This window comes from Myotis yumanensis, unplaced genomic scaffold, assembly GCF_028538775.1.
Source record: "Myotis yumanensis isolate MYYU_CA2020_CCGP unplaced genomic scaffold, mMyoYum1.0.hap1 SCAF_11, whole genome shotgun sequence".
In the NCBI taxonomy this organism is placed as follows: domain Eukaryota; kingdom Metazoa; phylum Chordata; class Mammalia; order Chiroptera; family Vespertilionidae; genus Myotis; species Myotis yumanensis.
Genome location: NW_027223762.1, coordinates 35,634,960 through 35,660,900, shown reverse-complemented (window position 1 = coordinate 35,660,900; position 25,941 = coordinate 35,634,960). Strand labels below are relative to the sequence as shown.

The 25,941-nt window shown below is 38.9% G+C and overlaps 1 protein-coding gene and 1 pseudogene across 7 annotated transcripts in view; one reads left to right on the top strand and one right to left on the bottom strand.

The window, feature by feature from the left end:
- EHBP1 (EH domain binding protein 1) overlaps positions 1-25,941 on the bottom strand; it is a 310,727-nt gene that overhangs the window by 248,049 nt on the left and 36,737 nt on the right. For all 7 annotated transcript variants that reach the window (XM_070429315.1, XM_070429313.1, XM_070429318.1 and 4 more), the window contains exons 4-5: positions 22,004-22,099; positions 14,871-14,924 (exon numbers count right to left, since the gene is read on the bottom strand). In XM_070429315.1, coding sequence (XP_070285416.1) covers positions 14,871-14,924; positions 22,004-22,099 — 150 coding nt within the window. The remainder of the gene's footprint in view (positions 1-14,870; positions 14,925-22,003; positions 22,100-25,941) is intronic.
- On the top strand, positions 22,532-23,329 carry LOC139019570 (alkaline ceramidase 2 pseudogene; annotated as a pseudogene).

The window sequence follows — 25,941 nt, the reverse complement described above, 5'->3', positions numbered from 1 at the left end:
AATATTCAAAGAAGTCATTCACTGGACTATATGTCGGTACACAAAGAAGCCACAATCTCTCTTACCTCTGCTCAAGAAAATCCAGTCACCTGCAGCTGACAATCAGAGTACTTAATCTCTTATCTGAAATCTCTTATTTGGATTTTAGGAAGGCAATAAAGCACCTATGCCTATATTACAGTGTCTAGATTACAGCACACTCCCATCGAGGTCTAAGGCAAATACCCCATAATCAAACATATTATTTCTGTAACAAAATTAATAAACTTTCACTCTAAGTGGAATAAATACTACAAATAGCCTCACTTCCAGTCAGGACAGGTTTTGACACCAAATGAATTTGAACCAAATTTCCAAAAAATAAACTTTAAAAGAATCTTTAGGTGATAGAAGTTTTGGATTTTGAGGTTACAGAGAAAGGATTGTAAAAACTTTATCTTTTAGGTTTCAACTTACAAATCATTTTCATTGGAAAGCTTCCCCTAACACACCAAGATTGAATTAGGTACTCTTTATATGTACACATTTAACAGCCTATACCTCCTCTTATCTTAGTGGTTGCCTGTTTACCTCCCTACAAACTGTAGGATACCTGGAGTCAGGGGCCACATCTTTTTCACTATTACATTCTCAACCACTACCACGTATCTGCCACATAGTATTCATTTAATAAACAGTAAATGAATAAGCAATTATGGGAACTAAGACTTTAGTGACATTTTATAATATTAGCATATTTGCTTGATCTGTAAGGTATGATTAACATCCATGAAGATGCATCTCCACATAATGAACTGGGTAAAAGTCAGAAAATCCAATAAAAAGACTATCTAATAGCATACTCATTATAATAGTATAAAAACAGTGCTTTGTTGCTGCAAAGTAAAACTCTTGCTTAAATTGGTAAATATGTTCTACCATGCAGTGAGCTTTCTTGTTGTTTTGTTAATAGTTTCTTTTGCTGTGCAGAAACTTTTTATTTGTATGTAATCCATAAGTTTATTTTCTCCTTAGTTTCCATCATCCTAAGAGCTGTACCAGTAAGGATACTGCTATGACATATGTCTGCTATTTTGCTGCCTATGGATTATTCTAAGATTTTTATGGTTTTCCGTCTTATGTTTAAGTCCTTTATCCATTTTGAGTTTATTTTTGTGTATGGTGTAGTACAGTATGTTCTTAATGGAAGTTTGAACCTCCTCTCCACCCATTCAGTATCACTTTCACAGAAGAAATGTCAACAGGGAATGATCAGGTTCAAGAAAGTTACTGAGTCATATTCTAGCAGGTAGAACATTATAATAGGTAGGCTATAACTAGGGGTATACTAAGGCAAATGTCCTACCCTAAAAAAGCTGGGCCATCTCTGATTGGTACTCAGATTATAAATTATTGTATTGGTTACATGCAGAAGGAATGCTTCTAATTTTTGAGATGTAGGTTGTGGTATTTTTGTATGTACTATTCACCCTTTGGACCTTTGGAAAAGTGGTGATTCATGAGAGGCTTCCCCCTCCTCTGGCAACCATCAGGTTGTTCTCTGTATCAGTCTGTTTTGGGTTATCTGGTCATTTGTTTTGGTACTACTTTATATTCAATATATAAGTAAAATCATATGGTATTTGTCTTTCTCTGTCTGACTTATTTCACTTAGCAAAATACCTTCTAGGTCCATCCATACTGTCGCAAATGGCAAGATTTCATTTTTTTTAATGGATGAAAAATACTCCATTGTAGATATATATCACATCTTCTTTATCTACTCATTTATCAAAGGTTGCTTCCATATCTTGACTATTGTAAATAATGTTGCAATCAACATAGGAGTGCATATATTTTTTAGAATAGTGTTTTTGTTTTCTTCGGGTAAATACCCAGAAGTGAAATTACTGGATCATATGGTAGTTCTATTTTTAATTTTTTGAGAATGCTCTATACTGCTTTTCATAGTAGCTGCATCAATTTACATTCCCACCAACAGTGCACAAGGATTCTCTTTTTTCTACATCTGCACCATACTTGTTTTTTTTTTTTTTTTAATAATAGCCATTCTGCCAGGTGTGAGGTGATATCTCAGTGTGGTTTTGATTTTTATTTCCCTGATGATTAGTGATGTTGAGCATCTTTTCCTGTACCTTTTGGCCACCTGGATGTCTTCTTTGGAAAATGTCTATTCAGGTTCTCTGCCCATTTTTTAATCAGATTGTTTATTTTTTTTATATAGATTTGTATGAGGTTTTAAACACATTTTGAAACCCCAGTGATCTCCTCTAAGGAGGACACAGCATCTCAAGTTAATCATAAGACTATTTTTGGATTTTTAAAAAATATATTTCTTTATTGATTTCAGAGAGGAAGGGAGAGGAGAGAGATAGAAACATCAGTGATGAGAGAAAATCATTGATTGGCTGCCTCCTGCACACTCCACACTGGGGATGGAGCCCGCAACCCAGACATGTGCCCTTGGCCGGAATCGAACCCGGGACCCTTCAATCCGCAGGAAGACTATTTTTAAATCTATTGGGTTAACAGTTAAAAAAAATAGAGGTCTGCTGATCTTCAGTAAGGAGCTCATGTTTTTTTGTTTTGTTTTGTTTTTGGTTGGTTCCAATTTTTTATTTATTTTCTTCCTCTCAATTATTTCATCAAGAATGTTTTACTACTCTAAATTCACCATTGCCCTTACCTGATCTTTCTTTCCTCTGCTTAGAATGCCTTTTTTGCTTAACTCCATAGCTCTTCAGCCACTTCCTCCAGAAAGTCTTTCTTGACTTTGCCTTCCTTTGCAGCCCTAAGGATATTTTTTTTCTTGCATTTCTTTCTTTTCATATATTACACCCTCACTAGTTTATATACTTCAGGACGGGTTACTTCCATCAAATATAAGTCTCCCATGGTTTTTAAATGATGTGCCATTATTTTATACTAGAAGTCCGGTGCACGAAATTCGTGCGGGGGGGGGGGGGGGGGTCCCTTAGCCCAGCCTGCACCCTCTCCAATCTGGGACCCCTCTCACAATCCAGGACTGCTGGCTCCCAACCACTCGCCTGCCTGCCTACCTGATTGCCCCTAACCGCTTCTGCCTGCCTGCCTGATCACCCCCTAACCACTCCCCTGCCAGCCTGATCGACGCCTAACTGTTCCCCTGCCAGCCCGATCGCCCCCAACTGCCCTCCCCTGCTGGCCCAGTCATCCCCAACTGTCCTCCCCTGCCGGCCCGGTCACCCCTAACTGCCCTCCCCTGCTGGCCTGGTCACCCCCAATGGGCAGTCAGACATCCCTCTCACAATCCAGGACTGCTGGCTCCCAACCACTCACCTGACTGCCTGCCTGCCTGCCTGCCTGATTGCCCCCAACTGCCCTCCCCTGAAGGCCTGGTCACTCCTAACTGCCCTCCCCTGCTGGCCTGGTCGCCCCTAACTGCCCTCCCCTGCAGGCCTGGTCGCCCCCAACTGCCCTCCCCTGCTGGCCTGGTCACCCCTAACTGCCCTCCCCTGCCAGCCTGGTCGCCCCTAACTGCCCTCCCCTGCAGGCCATTTTGTGGCAGCCATCTTTGACCACATGGGGATGGCCATCTTGTGTGTGTTGGAGTGATGGTCAACTTGCATACCGACAATGGCTAATTAGCATATCTGGGCTAATTAGCATATTCCTCTCTTATTATATAGGACTAGTGGCCCGGTACACAAAAATTTGTGCACTCGGGGGGCATTCCTCAGCCCAGCCTGTCCTACTGGGAGCCCTCACAGGATGTCCTACTGATGTCCCTGTGGGGAGCGGGCCTAAGCCGAAGTCTGGCCTCCCTCTGTGGAAGGCAATTGGCCGATCAGGTATATAGATATTTTCTGAAGGCAGCACAGACTCCTTCCTTATTTCTTTCCTCTGTGCTTGGAGAATAGAGTACTAAAAGGTGGAGACAGAACTGTGGCCGGGCCTGGGGCTCTTGTAGGCAGCAGAAAGAAGGAGAGGGCTGGGGAAAGTCTAGACACGGTTTTCTTCAATTGTCCTCCCTTTCTCCGGGCCCCTCACTCTGTTCTTTCCTTGTCATGGTGGACGCTTGGGCCTCGGACTGACAGGAGCCCAGGGATGGTGGAGTTCAGCCCCCTCACTTCTCAGCTGAACATACAACCGCCTCATATTCCAAGTGGAGCTGTTTTCAAGTGGCTAAAGTGCTGGCAATTCATGCCTCCCGGCCTTTCCCCTCTGGGGTTTCCTCCTTGGGTCAGTTGCAAACTTCACCAAGACACCGAAGCAACTCTGCCCTGGTACTTCTACACCGGCCCCTGCACTCTTCCTTGAGGTCTCTGGGTCCACAGTCTGAGCTCAGGGAGGTCACCCAGAGCCCATTGCCCCGGACAGGTGGGGCAGGGGGCCTAGCTTGAAGAGCTAGAGGAAGATGGCAGAGTAAGAGTTGGTATGAACTGGCGCCTGCTTAGCCAGAGCTAAGCTCCCCACTGGGCCCAGGCTGAGCCCCTTCCTCACACCAGGAGGATCCCAGCTGAGGTCCCCTTCCTGCACCCAGCGCTCTCCTCCCTGTTCTACCACTGGGGGAAGGGAGCAGCTCACCTGCTCTGGACCCTGCCAACCTGGCAGGCTGAGGCACAGGTGGTGCAGCCTAGGGTGCTGGTGGCTGTGAGCCTTCTCCCCCTCCCTGAAGCGTGGGGTGGGGTTGCAGCAGCTCACAGCCACCCCTGGGCACCATGCATGGAGAAACCGCTCTCCACTGAGCCACCATCCACCCGAGACCTGTGGGGGTTGGGGTGGCCTCAACAGGTTCCCACTGTTTCCACTGAAGCCAGTCTCGGCTTGGCCGGCCACCCCCGCCGCCCAAGGACTGCACATGCCCCATGGGCCTCATCGCCCTCATGAATTGCTGTGGTCCGGCTGTCCCATCCCAGGAAGTGGCCATCCTGATCACCATGGCTCACTCCCCGGTGCAGTTGGGCCTGCCCAGGAAGCATGTAGGCAGGAGCTGGGCCTCTGAGGGGAAGGAGGAGGCATGCCAGGCCAGGGCAGAAGTGGGGAACTTGGCGGTGTAAACACAGCCCCCCCCCCCCACCTCATGCCGGCCCCTCGTGCTGCATTCCCAAACCCCTGGGTGCCCCTGCCCAGCACTGTGCTCTCAGGCCTGGGGTGGGGGTGAGGGACCTGAAGCAGCGGCCTGAAGGCAGCCCTCCCTGGCTTGGAATCACAGTGGTCGATCAGGGAGGGATGCGGGATGCAAAATTCCACCTCTCTCTCTAAATCTCTCTGTCTCTGTCTCTGTCTCTCTCTCAGAGTGTGCCCCGTGTCTCCAGTGGGCAGGCGAGGGCTCTGTTGAGGCGATGGGCACCGCTTGCCTTCGCCCCAGCCCCCGCTTGCCCCCAGATCGCATTGGGACATGTCTCCGGTGGGCGAGCGAGGGCTCGGTTGAAGCGATGGGCACCGCTTGCCTTCGCCCAGCCCCCGCGCATTGGGACATGTCTCAGGTGGGCAGGCGAGGGCTCCGGCGAGGCAGTGGGCACCGCTTGCCTTTGCCCCAGCCCCCACCCACCCCCAGATCGCATTGGGACATGTCTCCAGTGGGCAGGCAAGGTCTCGGGCGAGGCGATCTGCACCGCTTGCCTTCGCCCCAGCCCCGCGCATTGGGACGTGTCTCAGGTGGGCGGGCAAGGGCTCGGGCAAAGCGATCCGCACCGCTTGACTTTGCCCCAGCCCCTGCACATTGGGACATGTCTCCGGTGGGCGGGCAAGGGCTCGGTTGAGGTGATGGGCACCGCTTGCCTTGGCCCCAGCCCCCGCCCGCCCCTGCATTGCATTGAGACAGGTCTCCGGTGGGCGGGCGAGGGCTCCGGTGAGGCGATCCGCACCGCTTGCCTTGGCCCCAGCCCCCGCCCACCCCCAGATCGCACACGGGAGTGGGCCCCCTGTCTCCAGTGGGCGGGCGGGGGAGGGCTCCAGCGAGGCGATCAGCACCACTTGCCTTAGGCCCTGGTAGCACAGGGAGGCCTGGATGGCGGCTTCCACTGTCCTACCCTGCCTGCAGTATGCAAATTAGCCACCATCTTTGTTGGCGGTTAACCGCCATCTTAGTTGGCAGTTAATTTGCATATCACCCTGATTAGCCTATGGGAAGCGTGTTGGAGGTACGGTTAATTACCATGTTTGTCTATTATTAGATAGGATAGTGCTAAGAAAGAACAAAACACTACCAGTTATAATTGTGAAACACCCAAAATGTAAGATGATCCTAATTTCAGAGAAGTCAAAATATGGGAAGGAGGAGAATATTTATATAGGAATCAAAATTCTACAAGTCTTAACTGACTCTGTATCTTCAACAGTAACAAAATGTCTAGGCATATAGAAAATGCACATTAAATGTTTGCAGAATGAATGAATGAATGAATTCAACTTAGATTTATACTTTTCATCAGTATGCATTTTTATTTATTCAAAAACCAAAAAAAAAAAATCTAAGAATAAAAATTTTTAGATTTTTAAAACTAAGACCTATGGATATAATTTACAAATACACTAGTTCTGATTTTAATTGAATAACTACAGCACCAGGAAGAAAAACTTTTTTGTTGTATTCTAAATATAACTGTTATGATTTCACATTAAAACACAGCCTGGGGTCCTGGCCAGGTAGCTCAGTTGGTTAGAGTGATGACCCAATACACCAAGTTTGTGGGTTTGGTGTCCAGTCAGGGCACATATAAGAATCAACCAATGAATGCATAAGTAAGTAGAACAATAAATCGATGTTTCTCTCTTTAAAAATCAATGAAAAAATAAAATACATGATGGGGCAAAAGCAGGTTTACAGTTGTTTGTATAAAAAAATTACAATTATTAATAAATATAAGAATAAATTGTGTTTTGCGTGCTTACAACTGTAAACCTACTTTTGCCCCCCACCTTGTAAAACCCACAATGTCAATTACCTGGGTGAACAAGCATTGTTATATTATAGTAGGTAAAAAAAAGAAACATGTTATTTTATAGTATCCATTCTTGATGATCTGCACTAATAATAGGGATATGGATGGTAAATAATCCAAAATAAAGGATAGTTTAAAACTCATTTATATTTGTTTTTGAAGTACATTCACATAGTCATACTGTGAACAGAAAAACACAAACACAGACTGTCAGGCCCAGAGGTAGATATTAATAAATTATCAGCACTTGTTTAATTTCAGAAAACAAACTGGCTCTTATTCTTGGATTAAATTTTCATGGAGAAGCTATCCTATCAAAAGCTGAAAACTTTAGAAAGATTAAAATATTTTTAAGTTTAAATTTAATCTAAGTGAGATGTTTGTAAGTTGTTATTCATTTAAGATAATGATTAAGTCTAGATATCAATGAGAGGCATAAGTGGTATAAAGGAGTGGAAAACTAAAATCCTACAACAATAAATTTGGAAATCTAGCTTCCTTTCCTTTAAAATGATAAAAGTAGTTACCCATTACTGAACTAGATGCTTTACATACATTATTTCTAATCTTTAATAACCTATGGAGTAGATATTTATACCATAATTTTCATACCTGAGTACACTGAGGCTATAAAAGATTAAATAACTTGTCTAAAGTTACAAAGCTAGCAGTAATAAAATCATTTATATATAAATAGCTTTCTGGTCCAAAGAAGAAAGCTCAGAAAAAAAATGGGAAATCTTCTCGGTAACCAGAAACAAAAGAACCAAAAAAGAGGAAGACAGCATTATCTCAATTTACACAAAGAGGTTGGAAGGTTGCCTTGAGAAAAAATACTCAGAATTCTAGGAACTGATAAATTCTGGGATTCCATTTTGTAATGTCTAGCAGCAGTCAAGTAATTAATCCCAATAGCTTTTAGCCTGAAAATGCACAATAATTAAAGACTACCTTTACTAATCTAATACATATATCCCTCACAGGTTTCTCACTAAAGAAGACAGATTAAAAATTATCTATGATTCTATAATTTCAAATTATTTTCACTTTGTCACTAAGGGAAGTAGTTATTGCACAGAAGTTAAGAATGAAGACCATGAAGGAGGACAAAATGAATAAGATCCTGGCTTCTTAGCTATATAACCTTGAGCAAGTTACTTAACCTAAGTAACTTTCTTTATCTATCTATAAAATAAAGATATTGATATCTGATTCACAATTATTGTAATGAGTAAATGAGATAATGTGTATAAAATATTCCACATAATATCTGGTATACAGTAAGTGCCCAATAAATTTGTTAGGGTAATATGCTTTGATGACCTCTATGTTTTATTGGGATATTTTATGTTAAGCAAAAACTTAAAATGTTTTTTATTGATTGTACAAGGAAAAGAAAGGTATTAAAATTTCTGTTCAAAGTGTCAGAACACTTTTCAGTGTCTGGACAATTTACCAAAAACCTTTAACAAAACCCAGATTTTACAAGAAAAGACAAACTTTAGTCCTTTGAAATTCACTAGTTCTTCTGTACATAATGTGGAAGCACATTAAAATGTAAGACAGAGCACAACATCTGTAATATATTATTGTTACAGTAATAGAACTATTCCTCCAGACTAGAGTCAATTTCATCATTCACCACTGAGGGGAGCTGCAACCTAAAAAAAGGTTTATATAGACTCCCAAGGTTATTTTTAAACTTTCTCACACCTCATAATATTTGTTTAATAAAATTTTAATATATTTTAAATTAATTTGATAAGCATGCCTGAATTCTCTTTTGGAGACTTTACAAGGAATAAGAAGGCTCGTTATATCCATGGAATAAAATGGGAGATCCCTATCTATATCTTCTCTGCTTTTGCTCCATAGCACTTGCTAACATACTATATATTTGTCATGTAACATACACTACATATTTGTTATCTAACATAGTACATATTTCTCAGACAATAATTTTTATTCTCTCTTTCTTTCACCCCCCCCTCACACACACACACACACACACACACACACACACACACACACACAGGAATGTAAGCCCCATGAAGATTTTTTTCCATGGTTTATACCCCACTCTACAGTATTTCTAGCCTAAAACAGTTCCAAGCACAAAATACATGCACAGTGAATTAATTGCTACTTAATGAATAAATGAATATTGGTTCATTTATTTGAAAGGTTAAAAACACATTAGATAATGTCAAATATAATATAATAGTCCCTCTCGTCCACAGTTCACTTTCAAGGTTTCAGTTACTTATGGTCAACTGCGGTCCAAAAATATTAAATGGAAAATTCCAGAAATAAACTATTCATAACTTTTAAATTGTATGCCCTTCTGAGTAGCATGATAAAATCTCGGGCTGTCCTACTCTATCCAGCCAGGGAGTTAATCATCCCTTTGTCCAGAGTATAGGCTATCTGCCCATTAGTCATTTAGTAGTCTTCTAGGTCAGTGGTCAGCAAACTGCGGCTCGCGAGCCACACGCGGCTCCTTGGCCCCTTGAGTGTGGCCATGAAGTTTCAATCGCACTGTACGTGCGCACCCACACGTGGTAATTTGTGGAAGAGCCACACTTAAGGGACCGTAGTTTGCCGACCACTGTTCTAAGTTATCGGATTGTAGAGATATTGCAACATTGTGTTCAAGTAACCCTTTTGCTTATTCATAATGGCCCCAAAGCATAAAACTAGTAATACTGGCAGATATAACAAACAAAAACTGTAAGTGCTTCCTTTAAGTGAAAAGGTGAAAGTTCTTAACTATTTTTAAAAAACACATAAAAAATGTATGCTAAGATTGAAAAAAATGAATCTTCTATCCATGAAATTGCCTAATTCATATTAAACTTTATCTTGGGTATGTATGTACAGGGTTCCATATTATCTGTAGTTTCAGGCATCCACTGGGGATCTTGGAATATATCCCCTGTAAGTAAGGGGGGACTACTGTAAAGCAAACTGCTACTACCTGAAAAAATGAAATGTTTACATATACTGAATTTTGGTTTAAAAGAAAATATCTAAGAGCCATTTTTTAATCCTATAGATGAGTACACAGATAGATCTCATGAGAATGACTTGCTTAATATACATTTATAGTAGAATCCCTCTTAAATGATCTGAATGGCACAGAGAGTTGGTTAATTAAATGAAGTAGTCACCTATTAACCATGTTGACACACGTGGGGTTAAAACCAGGATATTTTATTGACAGCATGGGAAGTATGAGGAATCTATGTAAATTAAGTAGAGGTTGATCAGAAGAACTTCTATGTAATGGCAAATGGGATCCTTCACATACTATCTCGCTGCCACTAGAGTCTACTTTTTAAATTTTTCTTCTATACAGTTGATGGATTTTTAGGTAATCTCTCTCTCACCCTCTCTTTACTTTTATTAGCATTTATCTTATGCAGAATTTACTCCCAGGCCTTATGTTTTCGTTTCTTCAAGGATTTTTTTTTTCTTCTGTGCAATCTCTTTTCTGGTTTGGGAAAAATCTGCTCTTTTTCAGCAGGATCATCTCAATATGGCAGGGAGAGCTCATGTATGGATTAATCCACTGATGAGCTCAGTAAATTCTGCATCACATCTTCAGACCATTGTTCACCTGGGTGTGCTCAATGACCAAATAATCTAAACCCTTAAGTTCAGTATTACTGTTTGCATTTTTAACCACGTGCAGCAAAACTTCAGCACTCTTTTTGGGCCACTGACCCTGCAACTCCAGCCTCACTGTTTGGCCTGAATGCATCTACCAACTCCACTACTCTAGTAACGGAATGGCACACATTGCTTCTGTAAAGTGACATCCTTCAGATAATGGTTGGCTGTTCAGATATTCATAACCTTGATGACCTGGGCAGTTTCATGAGTGTTCTTAAAGTGAACACAAAGATTTGAACCTCTTGATTTGCATGATTTTGTGGGGTTTTTTGGGTCAAGAGAATAGCAAACCATTTTCAGGTGACCTCAGGATGTTTACAGGACGAGCTATAATTCCTCCCTTAAAAATAATAATCTTTACAGGATTTCTAACAGTTAACTATAATCATTCACTCTTTCAACAAATATCTACTGAGTACCTATTACACAAAAGGCATTATGTAAAAAAATTTTTTTTGTGGTATATACAGACATATATAGAACAGAACTTTTCCCCTGTTAAATTTACTTATCCAAGCAGAGGTCCTGTTTAGCATCTCAGAAATTTGACCTCAATTTTCCAGAGCACATAAAAAGATTTAATACCCAGATAGGAAAGAAGAAAACTATTCTCAAAATTCATTTATTCCTCTCACTATATAGGAGTTGGTCCAGGCAGAAAGAAATTAAGTTCCTGCCCAATCCTGGTCTATTTTCCGGGAAAGAATACACTATTTTTCTTTTTGTTTTATTTTAGGTTTAATTATACTACCTCATCCTTTGAGATTACATAGATCACAATTTGGGATAGTTATTCTAATTTAAAGTATGTAACTTATTATATTCTCTTTTAAGTTATATATTTTAAATGATTTGGTTATAACATACATTCATGCTTTTTCTCGTGTATTAAGAACACAGCAATTTCACAATACCTCCAAAATCTGGTAACTATATACAAAATAAGTAAATATGATAATGGATGTATTTAATATTTACCTTTCTCTCTTTAACAACTCTTTTAAAAAATAAACATGGTGCTAGTAAAATAGACAAATCCCTTATTGTCTCTAAAAAAACACTTGCTATAAAAATAGCTATAAGCCAGTAATAATAAAATCATAAGAAATTCATCTAATAAATGTTATTTTATTGCATTTGGGTTCCTAGCAAGCATTATTAATTATTGTCATCATTATTGACAGCTGAAAAACTGCCTCCCTCCCACATTCTGATTAATTTTAATTTTCTTCAAATTAGATCTTCAATACCTAGATTTCTCTCTAAGTTTTGCTACCTCTTAAAAGATGGGTATACTTTTTTCACACCCATAGTGAGAAATTAGATTTCTGCTAGAATGACTAATGTCTTCCTCAACATGAAAAGCAAGTTTATACCACAATTCAATTTTCCATTTTTAAAATAAATTAAACTACAGTTGACATACAATATTATGTTGAATACAAGAAATGTTATTCAACATTTACATACCTTTCAAAGTGATGACTGATATAAATCTTGTAACCATCTGTCATCTGTCATCGCACTGACTTATTTTATAACTAGAAGGGTATACCTCTTATACCCTTCACCTTTTTTTCACCCACACAAGTTAATTTTCTTTTCTTTTTTTTAATTTGGCATAGAAAGTAGCTATTATAGAAACAAGAAGTAGGAGGCAAAAAACTGTTGTGCTAAGAAGTTCAGAATAAGAAACTCACAACAATACTCATATTCCATTCCAGATTTAAAAGTATACAGAAAATACATATAGAGATATGGATTTTTAAAGAAAGATATAAATTAGGGAGATATTAATTTATTCCAAAATGGTATACTAGGTAATTATTTTAAATATTTAATTCTTCATGAACTTGAAAACCAAAAATTTGATCTACAAAAAGGTAATTTTCAGAAAGTTAATAAAATATTTCTACCAACTAAAACCAAGTCACAAACCTAGGAAAAGCCCTCTGAGATCAGTAAACAAAAAAACTTTACTTTTAGATGTGAAGAAACTAAGTCCTAGAATATAACCTACTGAAGGTCACCAGCTTTGAAGATACAAAATCAGGATTTATAGTCAATTCTAACCCAACCAAAAGTTCATGTTTTCTCTATACTATGATATGGGAGAAATAAAAATTTATTATTTTCAAATAAGAGTATGAGGCAGAGCCCTAACCGGTTTGGCTCAGCGGATAGAGCGTCGGCCTGCAGACTCAAGGGTCCCAGGTTCGATTCCGGTCAAGGGCATATACCTTGGTTTCGGGCACATCCCCAGTAGGGGGCGTGCAAGAGGCAGCTGATCGATGTTTCTCTCTCATCGATGTTTCTAACTCTCTATCACTTTCCCCTCCTCCCTGTAAAAAATTAATAAAATATATTTTTAAAAAAGAGTATGAGGCAGAGAGTCAAAAGACATTATGCTATTAAAAAGCATAATGATGGCTGAGAATCTCCACAAGTCCAGTGTTTTACCCACTACATAACTCAGAGTTAAGGTTTTTAGAATCATTGGATGGCATAGTAAAATTTAACTCTAGTAATAGTTTAAAAAAATTTTGGTTTTATAAGTTTTATAAACAATATGAATAATAGTTCAAAGTCATCTATATTATGTTTCTTGAATTTTTGTAAGTCTAATTCATTAATAAACATTTGTACAGAAGGAATGCTAACATATTTTATTTTCCGTTTTCCTGCTAACGTCATTTCCTTACCTCACAGTCACATTTCTAGCAACTTCAACTATTTGAGTAAGAAATATACAAATGAATAAAATGAGCTTTAATAAATATCATTAAAAGGATATCAAATATACTTTCTGACTTGAGAAACACGTAACTCCAAAGGAAAAGGATAATTCAAAATATACCCTTTTATCTCATGATCCATTTAACATCTCTTTCATTTAAAATTTTAATATTTCTCTATTGACATATAAAACACCTTTATAAAATATATAACACAGAATACCATATAGCTTTTTTTTTTTTACTTCCACCTTTCAATAGGTTAGTTAGTTCATAACCTATTCTTCAAAAATTTAGAACTGGTATGCTTCCCTATCCTAAGAGTAATTGGGTTGTAAAAACACCTTTCTAAACAAATATAAAGTTACCATTTTTTTACACATTTTACTATTAATTACAAGCCAAATTTAATTCTTTCATACATCAACTTAACAAACAGACTTTAGATTCGATGTATAACACAACCATGCACATTGAAAACTGAAAGAACATACATTGGGGAGAAGTTCCTGATGTGAGAATGAAAGCTAGCTTTTGAAGCTGTAACTAATTTCAAGAAATCTAAGTCTGTTTGTTTTTAAAACTTCAGTGGCTATTCAAAGTATAATGTTCAAATCTATCACTACAGAAAAGCCAGAGTGTTGTTAACATGTGTGAACCTTCAACATGATATTGGCTTGATATCCAGCCATCAGAACTCCACCTGCTATGCTTGGACCTGACCTCCCTCCTAAGCTTCCCAGATCGTCCAGACTAAAAATGGCCCAGTTACTGCTGGAAAAAGTGTAAGAATCCTTTTATCACTGAGATATAAAACAAGGTCATGCAATATGCTAACTTGGGAAGGAAATATATGCTGCAAAGCATGTTAAAATCTGTTATAAATATATTATAGAACTTTAATGCTGGTCATGATAACAATGACGATAATTATAAAAACTAATATTCATTAAAATTAAGTATTTAATCCTCACAACAACCATTATGGCTGAGAAGTTAAGAAACTAACCAAGATCACAGAGCTTGTAAGTGAAAGAGCTAGAGCTTGAAATATCTGACTCCAGAACCCACACTCTTTTTAATTTACTATATTTCCATTGCCTATCTTCCCTAATCCCTATTCAAATATATTACTAAACACCTACCTGCCAGTCACTTAAATTCCACAATATGTAAATTAAAGATTATTAAAGCACCAACCTAGAATCCCTCAACCCAAACAGAAAGTAAAGCATGTGCTTTATTTTAAAAAGATTTCAAAGGTCACTCATGATTTCATTCAACAAATGTTTAAATGAAAATTTGCTGTGAGAAGCACCATGCTAGATGCTGAACAGATAAAAAGTTGAAAAAGACATAGTCTTTCCCTCAAGCCCCAAAATACATATATAATTCAGCACTGAAGAGCATTTTTACTTTTAAATCACTATTTAATTTTATAAGGCAACATTACTCCTATTACCAAAATGCTAGTGTACCTTAGTAATGTATATAGTAAAAATGTTAAAGAAGACAGACTTTGCCATTAGCTTACATTTTCGATGACAAATGTCCATTCTTTATCTTCAAATTCCTCTGCATGAGGATCCTGTAATAAAAGCAAAATTATAAAGTTGATATACATTTCTTTTTTTTAGTTGATTTTAGAAAGGTAGGAAGGGAGAGAGAAAAACATCGATGTAAGAGAGAGACATCAATCAGTTGCCTCCATACATGCCCCGATTGGGAACTGAACCCATGACCTTCTGGTGCATGCAACAATGCTACAACCAAAAGAGCCACATTTCTTTAATGTAATCAATCAAGCAATAAAATGCAGGCTGCCTTGTTTTCAGCTTTACCAACGTTTTAGGCAGAACGGCTTACTCTATTTCCCTAAATTTAAAGCATTATTTTATATTGAGAAATACTCTATTTCACTTATATTGATGCATATCATCTTCCAGCATTGCATAGATGACAAGATAAAAAGAAACCCGATCACAGACAGATAGCGAGTAAACTATTAAGAAGCACTTTATTTAGATATTAGATGGTTCTATAAAGCCCTGCCTTCATTTTTATACATGTAAATATTTTAAATTAAAAGTATCACTTGAGGCAAGGCTTTCTTCTGAGCAGAGGTTATGTAAACATCTGGGATTTCAAAGCACTGCAAAGGACCTCATACTCTACATAAAATGGCAAACTGGTATGGCTATTGATATATTGAAGGATAATCAATCCTACAACCAAACACAACTTAAAAAAAAAAGAAGTACATTTTTGTAAGTATTTATTTGATAAATATTTATTAGATACTTATTATATATAAGGGACTGTAGAGGTGTTATATGGATTCAAATATACTAGTAGTTGTCTTTGCTTTCTAAGACAAAAAAAATAATCGAAATAAATATGTACTGAATGAAATACATGGTTTCACCAAATACTGGAAAACAACACATCACTTTTTACAGAAATGAACATGAAAACCTTTATGAAGAGAAAGCACGTGAGCCAGGAGGGATGGTTTAGGACTTCTACAGATATTAGAATACTAGTAAGTAAAAGCAAAAGGCAACAGAGTATAAAACATAAAAAAAAAGTAGTGGGGTCCCATCATATGTACAATTAAGTTATTCAAGGTCACTTCCATGTATTAGAGAAGGGGGAGGGATGAAAATATTGAGAGTGCGACAATATTTAAATAGAGCAGGCTTTTGGCTCAACATTCCAATCTAAGAGGGAGAACGGGCTCTGCTATTCCCCTTCTGGGTCTCAGGTCCCACATGCTGCTCCTAGGGAAGCATCTTTTTCATGTCTGATTCCACTTTAGACTATTATTAATCTTCTGTTTCTATTGCCACAGCCTAGTTTGGGTCCTTACCACGGTGCCTAAATAAAAGCAACTGCAGCATTCTCAGTCCGTCTGTCCTCCAATCAATCTTGTACACATTGATTCTCCCAAAGCACAATTCTAACAATGTTAGTACCAACTCAAATTTCTTTAATGACTCCTATATACCTATGGGATAAAGTCAAAACTTGTTAGTTTTACTTCTTTATATGTGTTTACTTATTTTTTTTTCCACTGCAATAGCACAGTAGCAACTGATTCTAAGCTCTATTGAGGCAACTATTTCTATCAGTAAATTCACACAAATAGGATAAAAACCTTTCAAAAAGGAGTTTCTTTGGTGGTAATGGGCAGGGAGAGGTAGAAAAGGGTAAAAGGGAAAGAAAGATAGAGAACTCTACTTGATATTTGTTTGCCCAGACTGGCCCAGCCCATGAACTAGGTTTATGGACAGAAAATACTATAATAAAGCTTGAAAAAGCTTTTCCATGGGGAATTTAAGGCACAAACAGTGCTACTTTAGAGACTAAGTAATAAAGCGAGACACAATGCTCAGGAAAGAGACATTTTACCACCCACCCTGCTTGCCCTCCCCCCTCATTTTGTTGAGGAATGCAGCCTAGCTGCAGCACAGCTAGTACATATTTTTAATACTATTAGTCGTTCACTTGGGACCATACATCTTTTAGATCTCAATTTTGTATTCCAGCACGGGACAACATTCAACCGAGCCACACTGGCAATGGTTGAAATATTATTTTTAAACACTAATGATGTACTACCCCTAAAAGAATAATTTCAATGGGACCAAGGGACACATCTGATACAGCAAAGTGAGTAAAAACATGTAAAATAGCAACAGTAATGTTCATTTTCAAGACACTTCAAAATGGCATCTATAATAATAAAAGGGTAATATGCTAATTAGACCAGATGTCCTTCCAGACAAAGCTGGGCCGGAGGGAAGCCTGGGACCTGGGTGCCAGAGGGAAGCCGGTGCCGGCACCCGGAGGAAGGAAGGCCTACACTTGCACGAATTTCGTGCATCGGGTCTCTAGTATCTACATAAATAACTATGTTATTCACTAGACAAAAACATTTGTAATGAAGACTGCTTTCAGCTTCAATCAATTAAGTGTTCTTTGTGTCCTACTCTCTATCCTCTAGAGCAGCGGTCGCCAACCGGTGATTCGCGGACCACTGGTGGTCCCTGAGGTCCAAAAGGTTGGTGACCACTGGTTTAAGGAACCCGGACCACTGGTGGTCCGTGAGGTCTGAAAGGTTGGCGACCGCTGCTCCAGAGCAGTGATTTTCAACTGGTGTGCCCCAAGAACTTTTAAAACAACCATTACCTGACTATTTAGTCAGGGGTATTGATTAACCTCTTTTCCTTAGATTGTGAAATAAAAAAATGACAACAGCCAACACAACAATAGCTACCCAGTATGAATGAATTTCATTATACCTTTTTTTTTTCCAGATCTGCAAAAACATATTTTTTGTTGTGCTGCAGAATTTTAGTAATTAATTTATGTGTGCCATGAGATGAAAAGGGGTGTAAATCACTGCTCGAGTCTCCTCTCATACCACTGCAGTAGAGAGAAAAATTGAAAATGGCTTAAAGAGCCTTTTTTCCTTCTCAAAACCCTAAAAGGCTAGTTATTCTTTTACTAGCATCAGATATTTTCAATCTAATTCAAATTTCAAAAACAAGCGTGCAGGCTGAAGAAATTAATTTCTAGTTAAATCACAGAAAAATAAAACATTGATATGTTCTTTAAAATGCACCTCGACTATGAGCACACCTCTGTGAATACTATACTTCCAACAAAGAGGGTTTAAAGTAGTCTTTTCCTATTTACAAGTTTCAAGATTAAGGGAATTTTAAACTTTATTAAAATAAAATGTAAAAGGGGGAAAATGTGAAAAAGTTTTTCACTTGAATATTTTCAATGATGTTCAAAAACAAGATCCAAAAATTATCATGAAAAAATGAAAAAGTTGTTTTTACTTGATTTACTTTTCTCTGTTATAATTCTGGTGGGATGGGGGAGTCAGGAAGATAAAAATGTTGACTGAAATATTTTTTAAATATTTTAAATGGTCACAAGGTTGCCTTAGCACAAGTGATACAGCAAATGAGGCAGGAAGAGGTATTTGGGTGTATGTTTTATTTTCCTACACACTATAACATTCAAAGTCATAAAAGTTCAGTGATAAGGATATGCTGAACATTCTCATCAGTACTTGAAAACAACACTTATCTCCTAATCCTCCAAGTGACATATTTCAACAGCCACTTTCAACTCAGAATCACTCAGTGTATATCCATCCTTTCCTCAAACACATGGCTGTCCGCTATTTATCAGCTCTATTCTAACTCCTCTTCACTGTCATCCTCTTTTTAAAAAAAGTTGTACAGCTCTGTCCATTCATTTACTTTACCAACATAAACAACAGACTGAATCAAAACACTCAAAAGATTACTTAAAATTCTTCAAGAATGTCAGAGATCTTGCTGCTGTTGTAATCTATAGTCAAAGTCTTTTGATTACAGAATAGGCAGTACAACGTAGAATACAGAACAGGACTAGTCCTGGTCAGTGTTGGTGTTGTTCAGTGGCTACAGCGTCAGCCCACACATGGGAGGGTCTCGGGTTTGACTCCCAGTCAGAGGCATGTACCTGGGTTGTAGATTCCATCCCCAGTCCCCAGTCAGGGTGCATTCGGGAGGCAACCAATCAATGTATCTCTCTCACATTGATGTTTCTCTCTCTCTCTCTCTCTCTCTCTCTCTCTCTCTCTCTCTCTCTCTCCCCCTCTCTCCCTCCCTCCTTTTTTCCCTCCTTCCCTTCTTCCCTCCCTCCCTTTTTCCCTCCCTCCCTTACACCCTTCTCCTCTCTTTAAAAAGTCCATGGAAAAAATATCCTTGGGTGAGGATTAACAAAACAAAAAAAAGAAGAAAGGGGCTAAATCACAGTGTAACTGAGCAAGTTACCTTCGTTTCTAATCTTAATACAATGGAAATAATCATAGAACCTTAGGGTTGCTGTGAGAATTAAATTAAATACTCCAAAGGTCTCACAATTAACTTCTAATCTTACTGTATTATTCCAGTAGAAAAAATATGGATTACAGGGGTTTAATAACAGGCTTTTAGGACAGCTGGCTAAAAGGCAATGGGACAGCTCTGGTCCTCCTGGAGAACAGGCAGAGTAGCTACTGTCTCACCCCTTATTTTAGGCAAACCAAGTATAGTATATATATGACAAGCATAATCAAATAATGTTATAAAGCCAATAACAGTAATATCAAAACTATAAAATACACATAAAATATTAAGAATGTTTTGTAAAATAGAAGAAATGAAACAGAGCATTTGAAAGTAGTATTCCATTCATGGGTTAGTACATTAACATTCATCATATTGTTTTGTTCTACTGATCTCTGCAGTAGTTCCTGAATAAATGAATTAATACAATCGACAACAAAATCAAAAGTAACTTTTTTACACAGATTTCACACTCTAAGCCACATAACAATGCTCTACTTAAATTTAATGTCCTGAAATATTTAGTGGCCAGACTGGTGTGGCTCAGGATGTCACTGGTTCAATTTCTGGGCAGGGCACATGCCCGGGTAGTGGGCTCAATCCCCAGTAGGGGGTGTGCAGGAGGCAGCCAATCAATGATTCTCTCTCATCATTGATGTTTCTATCTCTCCCTCTTCCTTCCTCTCTGAAATCAATAAAAATATATTTAAAAACTATATATATATATGTGTGTGTATATGTATGTGTGTATGTGTGTGTGTGTGTATGTATGTGTGTATGTGTGTGTGTGTATGTGTGTGTGTATATATATATATATATATATATATATATATATATATAAAATTTAGTGGAGCTTCTTGTAGAGAGCACCTGGGAAGGCACATGGGCATTTCTTTAATTATTGTCAGCTGAAGCCAGTGGCATTGGCAATGCCACGTCCTGGAAAACATGCTTTGCCAAAAGGCAGGAGTGTTATCAGCTTGACCTTCAGCCCAGGTGCCAGGGGGTGGGTTTTGTTATTTAAATCCAGCCAAGCACCAGGAATGAATATGACTGGGGCCCACCCAAGAATGCACATAATCTCCTTTGTCTTGACTTTTAGTAAAACGTCCTGTTTTTTGCTGTATAAATAAATAGGCTGTATTGGCTCAGGGTTACTGTCTCTGTCCCTGTCCCAGTCAGAGGACAGTGGTTCCACCCGGCCCCAGCTTTTTTCTTCCATCTCTGTGTCTGTCTCTTTCTTTCATTTTCTCAATTCCCAGCCGTCCCTACTCAGGAACCAGACCGCTCTCTAGCCGCGCTGGACACGAAGAAGAGAGACATATTTACAGCTTCTCAAGCTTTATGTTACTAAATTATGCTTAATGAAATGTCCCTCTTCCTCCTGTCCTTCTGCGAAAGTAACTTCAAAACAATTGGAATGACTGAAAGAAGAAATAAGCCCTAGTTGGTTTGGCTCAGTGGATAGAGTGCTGGCCTACAGACTGAAGAGTACCAGATTCGATTCCAGTCAAGGGCATGTACCTCGATTGCAGGCTCCTCTCTGGCCCAGGCCCTGGTCAGGGCTCATGCAGGAGGCAACCAATCGATGTGTTTCTCTCACATCGATGTTTTTCTCTGTCTTTCCCTAGCTCTTCCACTCTCTCTAAAAATCAATAGAAAAATATCTTTGGATAAGGATTAAAAAAAAAAAAAAGGATAAATAAAGCATTCGTTTTCTAATTTCATCATTTTCAAAGAGGCTAAAAAGGTTGTCTCTACTTTTTTTTTTTTTTTTGAAGTAGATAGGAGTTGGTTAGGAAAGTAAATATGTTAGTACTTAATCACCATATGTGCAAGAAATACATTATAATGTTTCCAGAAATATGGAAAACTTTCAAGAAAAAAACATGTATATAAAACAGGTTGGTAGGTATATGGACACCTGTATTTTTGGATTTACACTTTGAATTTACACTAGAATTTTGCTTTTAAGCCATATTTATAAAATATTAATATCAAGCCCAGCATGTTTAGCTCAGTGGTTGAGCATCAACCCAGGAACCAAGAGGCCGCCAGTTCGATTCCTGGTCAGGGCACATGCCCAGGTTATGGGCTCAATCCCCAGAAGGGGGTATGCAGGAGGCAGCCAATCAATGATGTTTCTCTCTCACTGATGTTTCTATCTCTCTATTCCTCTCTCTCTAAAAAATCAATAAAAACATTTTTTTAAAAAATAAGTAAAATATTAATATCAGTAAAATATTTACCAAATATAAATTTAAAATTTATCTTCTAATACTATCATCACTAAAATATAGGGTATCCAAAAAAAATGTATACACACACTATGAATAATTATAAAAGTAGTATTTATTAAAATATGTTTTCAAAATTGAGCTATCAGTTGTTAAAGTATTTATCAAATGCTCATTTTAAAACATATCTTGGTATTAGCCAAACATGGCTAACAAAATGAGGCTCAGAACTAAGAATTCCACAAACCACAACTTTCTTAAAGGAAAAGCACTATAAATTTTCCCATGGATAGAACATAGGAAGTAGTAAAAGAAGTATCTTAATTATAATAAATTCAAAAGGACTTTATTCTGACTTTATAGACCATGAAATACCCTGATACCCTTGCATTGTTAATAAACTGCTATATCCCTAAAAATAATGCACATTAAGGTACCAGGTTGGACCCCAATGTATAGAACCATTAATAGTGAAATATTCTCTCATTTAGAACCATGATTATATAATAAATTCTTTATTTTATAAAAATGAAACTTACCTTAAAAAGTGTCACAGTGATTTCAATGTTTTCAGGAACAGGCCATACTACAACACCACGGTATGGATTTTTTATTCCAGGTTGCCAGCTATGAGCCTACCAGAATAAAATAATGGCTTCAATATGAAGTACAGGAAATGCAATGTTAATAATTTAGAAAAATATATTGACCCTACTTAACTATCCATTAGATCTATAGTTTCCCTGAAACAAAAATAACTGGTCAAATAAAGCTTTTCAAGCTTTAAACTTGGGCCATGACAGTTACATCACATGAGAGCTACCAATGACATCTATAAACAAACTTTCACCCTTTCTCCCACCTACATACAAAAGAAGATGCAAAATTGAAGGGTTTTATATTTTCAAAAGCTACTATTCATGACTGGACAAAATTTTATTAGGAGAAATTTTTAAAAATTACTTTTGTGATCAGGGAACTTAAAGGCAAATTTATTTGTCAAAAGGAAGAAGTGGCTGGCGTACAGCAGCAGCTCTGGCTTCTTGGCTGCAGGATCAGCTGCTCCAATGCCCCAGAGAGGCCATAGCATCCTGTACTGGCGGGATCAGCTGCCGGCTGGCAGTTCAGAGGCAGACTGGTGCGAGGACAACTACACCATCGTGTCTGCCATCAGCAAGTTCTACAACACGATCAGCAACGTCTTGTTTTTCATTTTACTGCCCATCTTGTTTCATCAGTGTGCAATGTGTTTCAACAATGGCATTTACTTAATATGGACTCTTTTAGTTTTAGTAGGAATTGGATTTGTCTACTTTCACACAACTCTTGAGTTTCCTGGGTCAGATGCTGGATGAACTTGCAATCCTTTGGGTTCTGATGTGTGCTCTGACCATGTGGTTCCCTAGAAGGTCTACTAAAGGTCTTCCGGAACGACATGGCAGGTTCAAGGCAGTGGTCTACATCCTGTCTGCAGTTACAACGTGCCTGGAATTTGTCAAGCATGCCATCAACATCTCTCTGAGGACACTGGGGGTTCCTTGCATTGTGCTGCTCATTGCAGAACTAAAGAGGTGTGACAATGTGCATATATTTAAACTGGGCCTCTTCTCAGGCCTCTGTTGGATCCTTGCCCTCTTCTGGGCCTTCTGTGAACTGCTGCCATCCTTCCACTTTCCCTACCTGCACTGTGTATGGCACATCCTCATCTGCCTAGCCACCTACCTGGGCTACGTTTGTTTTGCCTACTTTGATACTGCCTCTGACTTCCCTGAGCAAGGCCCCATCATCAGGTTCTGGCGTAGTGAGAAATGGGCCTTCATCAGTGTCCCTCCTGTGCCAAGAAATCGCCAGTCAAGAACACGTGACTGGGGAGCAGGGTGGACTTCTCTGCTTAGGTGTCTTTGTGTGGGCTTCATGCCAGCAAAGACCCAGAGGGTTCTCAGAGTTGGGGATAGGGTCTATTTTTTTTTTTTTAAATTTCTGTTCCCTTGGGCTCTCACTGGTCTGTGGACTATCAGGACACCACTCTTCCCAAAGATGCAAAATAGGTTATCTTCTCAGCATCACTTTTGTAGGATTGTATCCTCTGTGGCAATAATGGTGGGACTCGGTGCTGCATGACAGTCTGCCGGCTCTAGACCCCACCATTCCCATTGATAGACAGATCCTGCGACATTCAACACCCTCCAACCGTCTGATGGAGGATGCCAGATTTTCATTTGGGAAAACAATCTCGAACAAATAAAACCCATGGAAGGCTGTGGTTAAGGAAGCTAGTTTTCCAATCGCAGCATTCAATCATCCAGGTTTTACATGCCTTTGTGGATCCTTTCACTTCTACCTCTGCTAAAGAAAAAGATGTGATTTCAGGTGAGGGTAAAGGTAATGAGAAAACCCCTCTCTGCCAAAAACTACTCTCCACTTTATGCCATTCTTGAAGATGACAAAGTTTTTAAATGTTGACATTGTTTGTCCCCACCCCAGTCCAGTAGCCTCAGACACACAGAGGAATAGCTGGGTCTATACACAGACCCCTTCCTCACTGCCTGACCTCTGTAACATTGCCAAAGGTCTGTAACAATTGTGATGGGGGAAGGGGAGGAAAGGGGACACCTGCTTCAAAATTGGGAACCACCACGAAGTTCTGGAAACATGTTCTCATTGGAAACCTCCTATATACTGCCTGTAAATTATCCTCAAGAATCTCTCCCCTGACCTTCCTCTGATTTTTGCTGTGGGAATTCACTCCATGCTCTCACAGTATGAGGGGCTTCTGTAGATTCTCCCAGTATTTGGTTGCTATTCTTCTAAAAAAAAAAAAAAGAAGAAGAATGACTTGCCTGGCTGATGTGGCTCAGTGCTGGCAGTAACAACACATTGGCTGTTTGGGCCATTACTGGTGCAGCAGGGTGAAGCTGTTGCCTTCTGAGTTTTTCTGACATAAAGTGACACTGGCTACAACTAAATCTCCTCTTCATTGGGATAAATGGAAGACTCCAAACTCCCCTAAGGTGTGAGGTTGGAATTCACGACCTCAGAGATACTCATTTTAACTCAGGCACTTCCTGGTTTGCAACCTTCCATTGTGAGAGAGGGCAGTACAGGCTGTCCTTGTGTAGACAGGAATCATGTCACTGTCTGAAGTATCTAAGAGTTGGGCAGCAGCAGTTTTAGGCATGTCCAGGAACTCTTACTCTGGCTAGAATTTGTACAGACTCTAAGGTGAAAACCCCATTAAAAAACAGAATTTGGAATTTAAAAATGAATGACTTGCCCTAACTGGTTTGGCTCAGTGGATAGAGCGTCAGCCTGTGGACTGAAGGGTCCCAGGTTCGATTCCGGTCAAGGTCATGTACCTTGGTTGCGGGCACATCCCCAGTGGAGAGTGTGCAGGAGGCAGCTGATCGATGTTTCTCTCTCATCGATGTTTCTAACTCTCTATCCCTCTCCCTTCCTCTCTGTAAAAAATCAATAAAATATATTTTTTAAAAAAGAGAGAGATTAATACCATGCAAATCTTTTCAGTCTTATTAGCTAAAATACCAGCAGAAGATGTAGGTTTAGCAGTGTTTTCACCCTCCAACCCATAAATTGTCAATAATTCTCCCTCTAGTCTCTCTCCACTGCTTCCAATCACAAAACTTCAGGTGAGGAAAGGGAAGTAGAGACTCACCACATTAGCACACCATAGTCAAGGTAAAAAACCGAGTTTTGTTGATTAAAAAATATCTCCAGAAATTCCTCTGCTTATTCCCCTTCCTATTTCCATGCTTGTTATAGTCTTAAAACAAAACTCCATAAAGTAAACAATCTCCATTTTGAAAAGTAAATTTCTGCCTTAGATAATCTTTAATCAAAACTCCACTCTACATACTCTACATACTTAATTCTGAAGACTTATGACAACTCTAATTATCATGTACTGGGAAGGTAGACCAGGCTATTTCTCTAGTGTCTTCAAACTTCCCATAATTATATTTTCATTTTCATAGCCTCCACATACAATAGAAACATAAAGAGAATAACAACTTTTCTGACCCACAGAAGAAAAGATGTCTTTGAAAAATTCATTATGACAAAAAAAATTGCCATAAAAGAATTTTAGACCTGAATATATTCTTAGCAAATCTAGACCAAATCCATAAAAGGAAATAGAAGCAACCAAAGAGTAAATGACTTGCTTGAACCCTACTAGTAAACAGTAGAAGAACCAGACTCAATGATTTCCAAGTTCAGAGTTCTTCATCCAACCAACATCAAGCCCAGCTCTATCCCTGATTCATATGGTAGTCAAGAAAATAGTCTTCTATCGCTAAGGTCTCAATATTTATATGAATAACAAATAAAAAATGGGGAAAGCAGGGATTGTGGAATTCACCCACCATCTGGGCAGTTAAGAGATGGTGGTTTCAGATAATTTCCTCAGGTCTCCTAATGCTGGTCCTCTAAATGACCTCTTTCAATCCTCAGTTTTGAA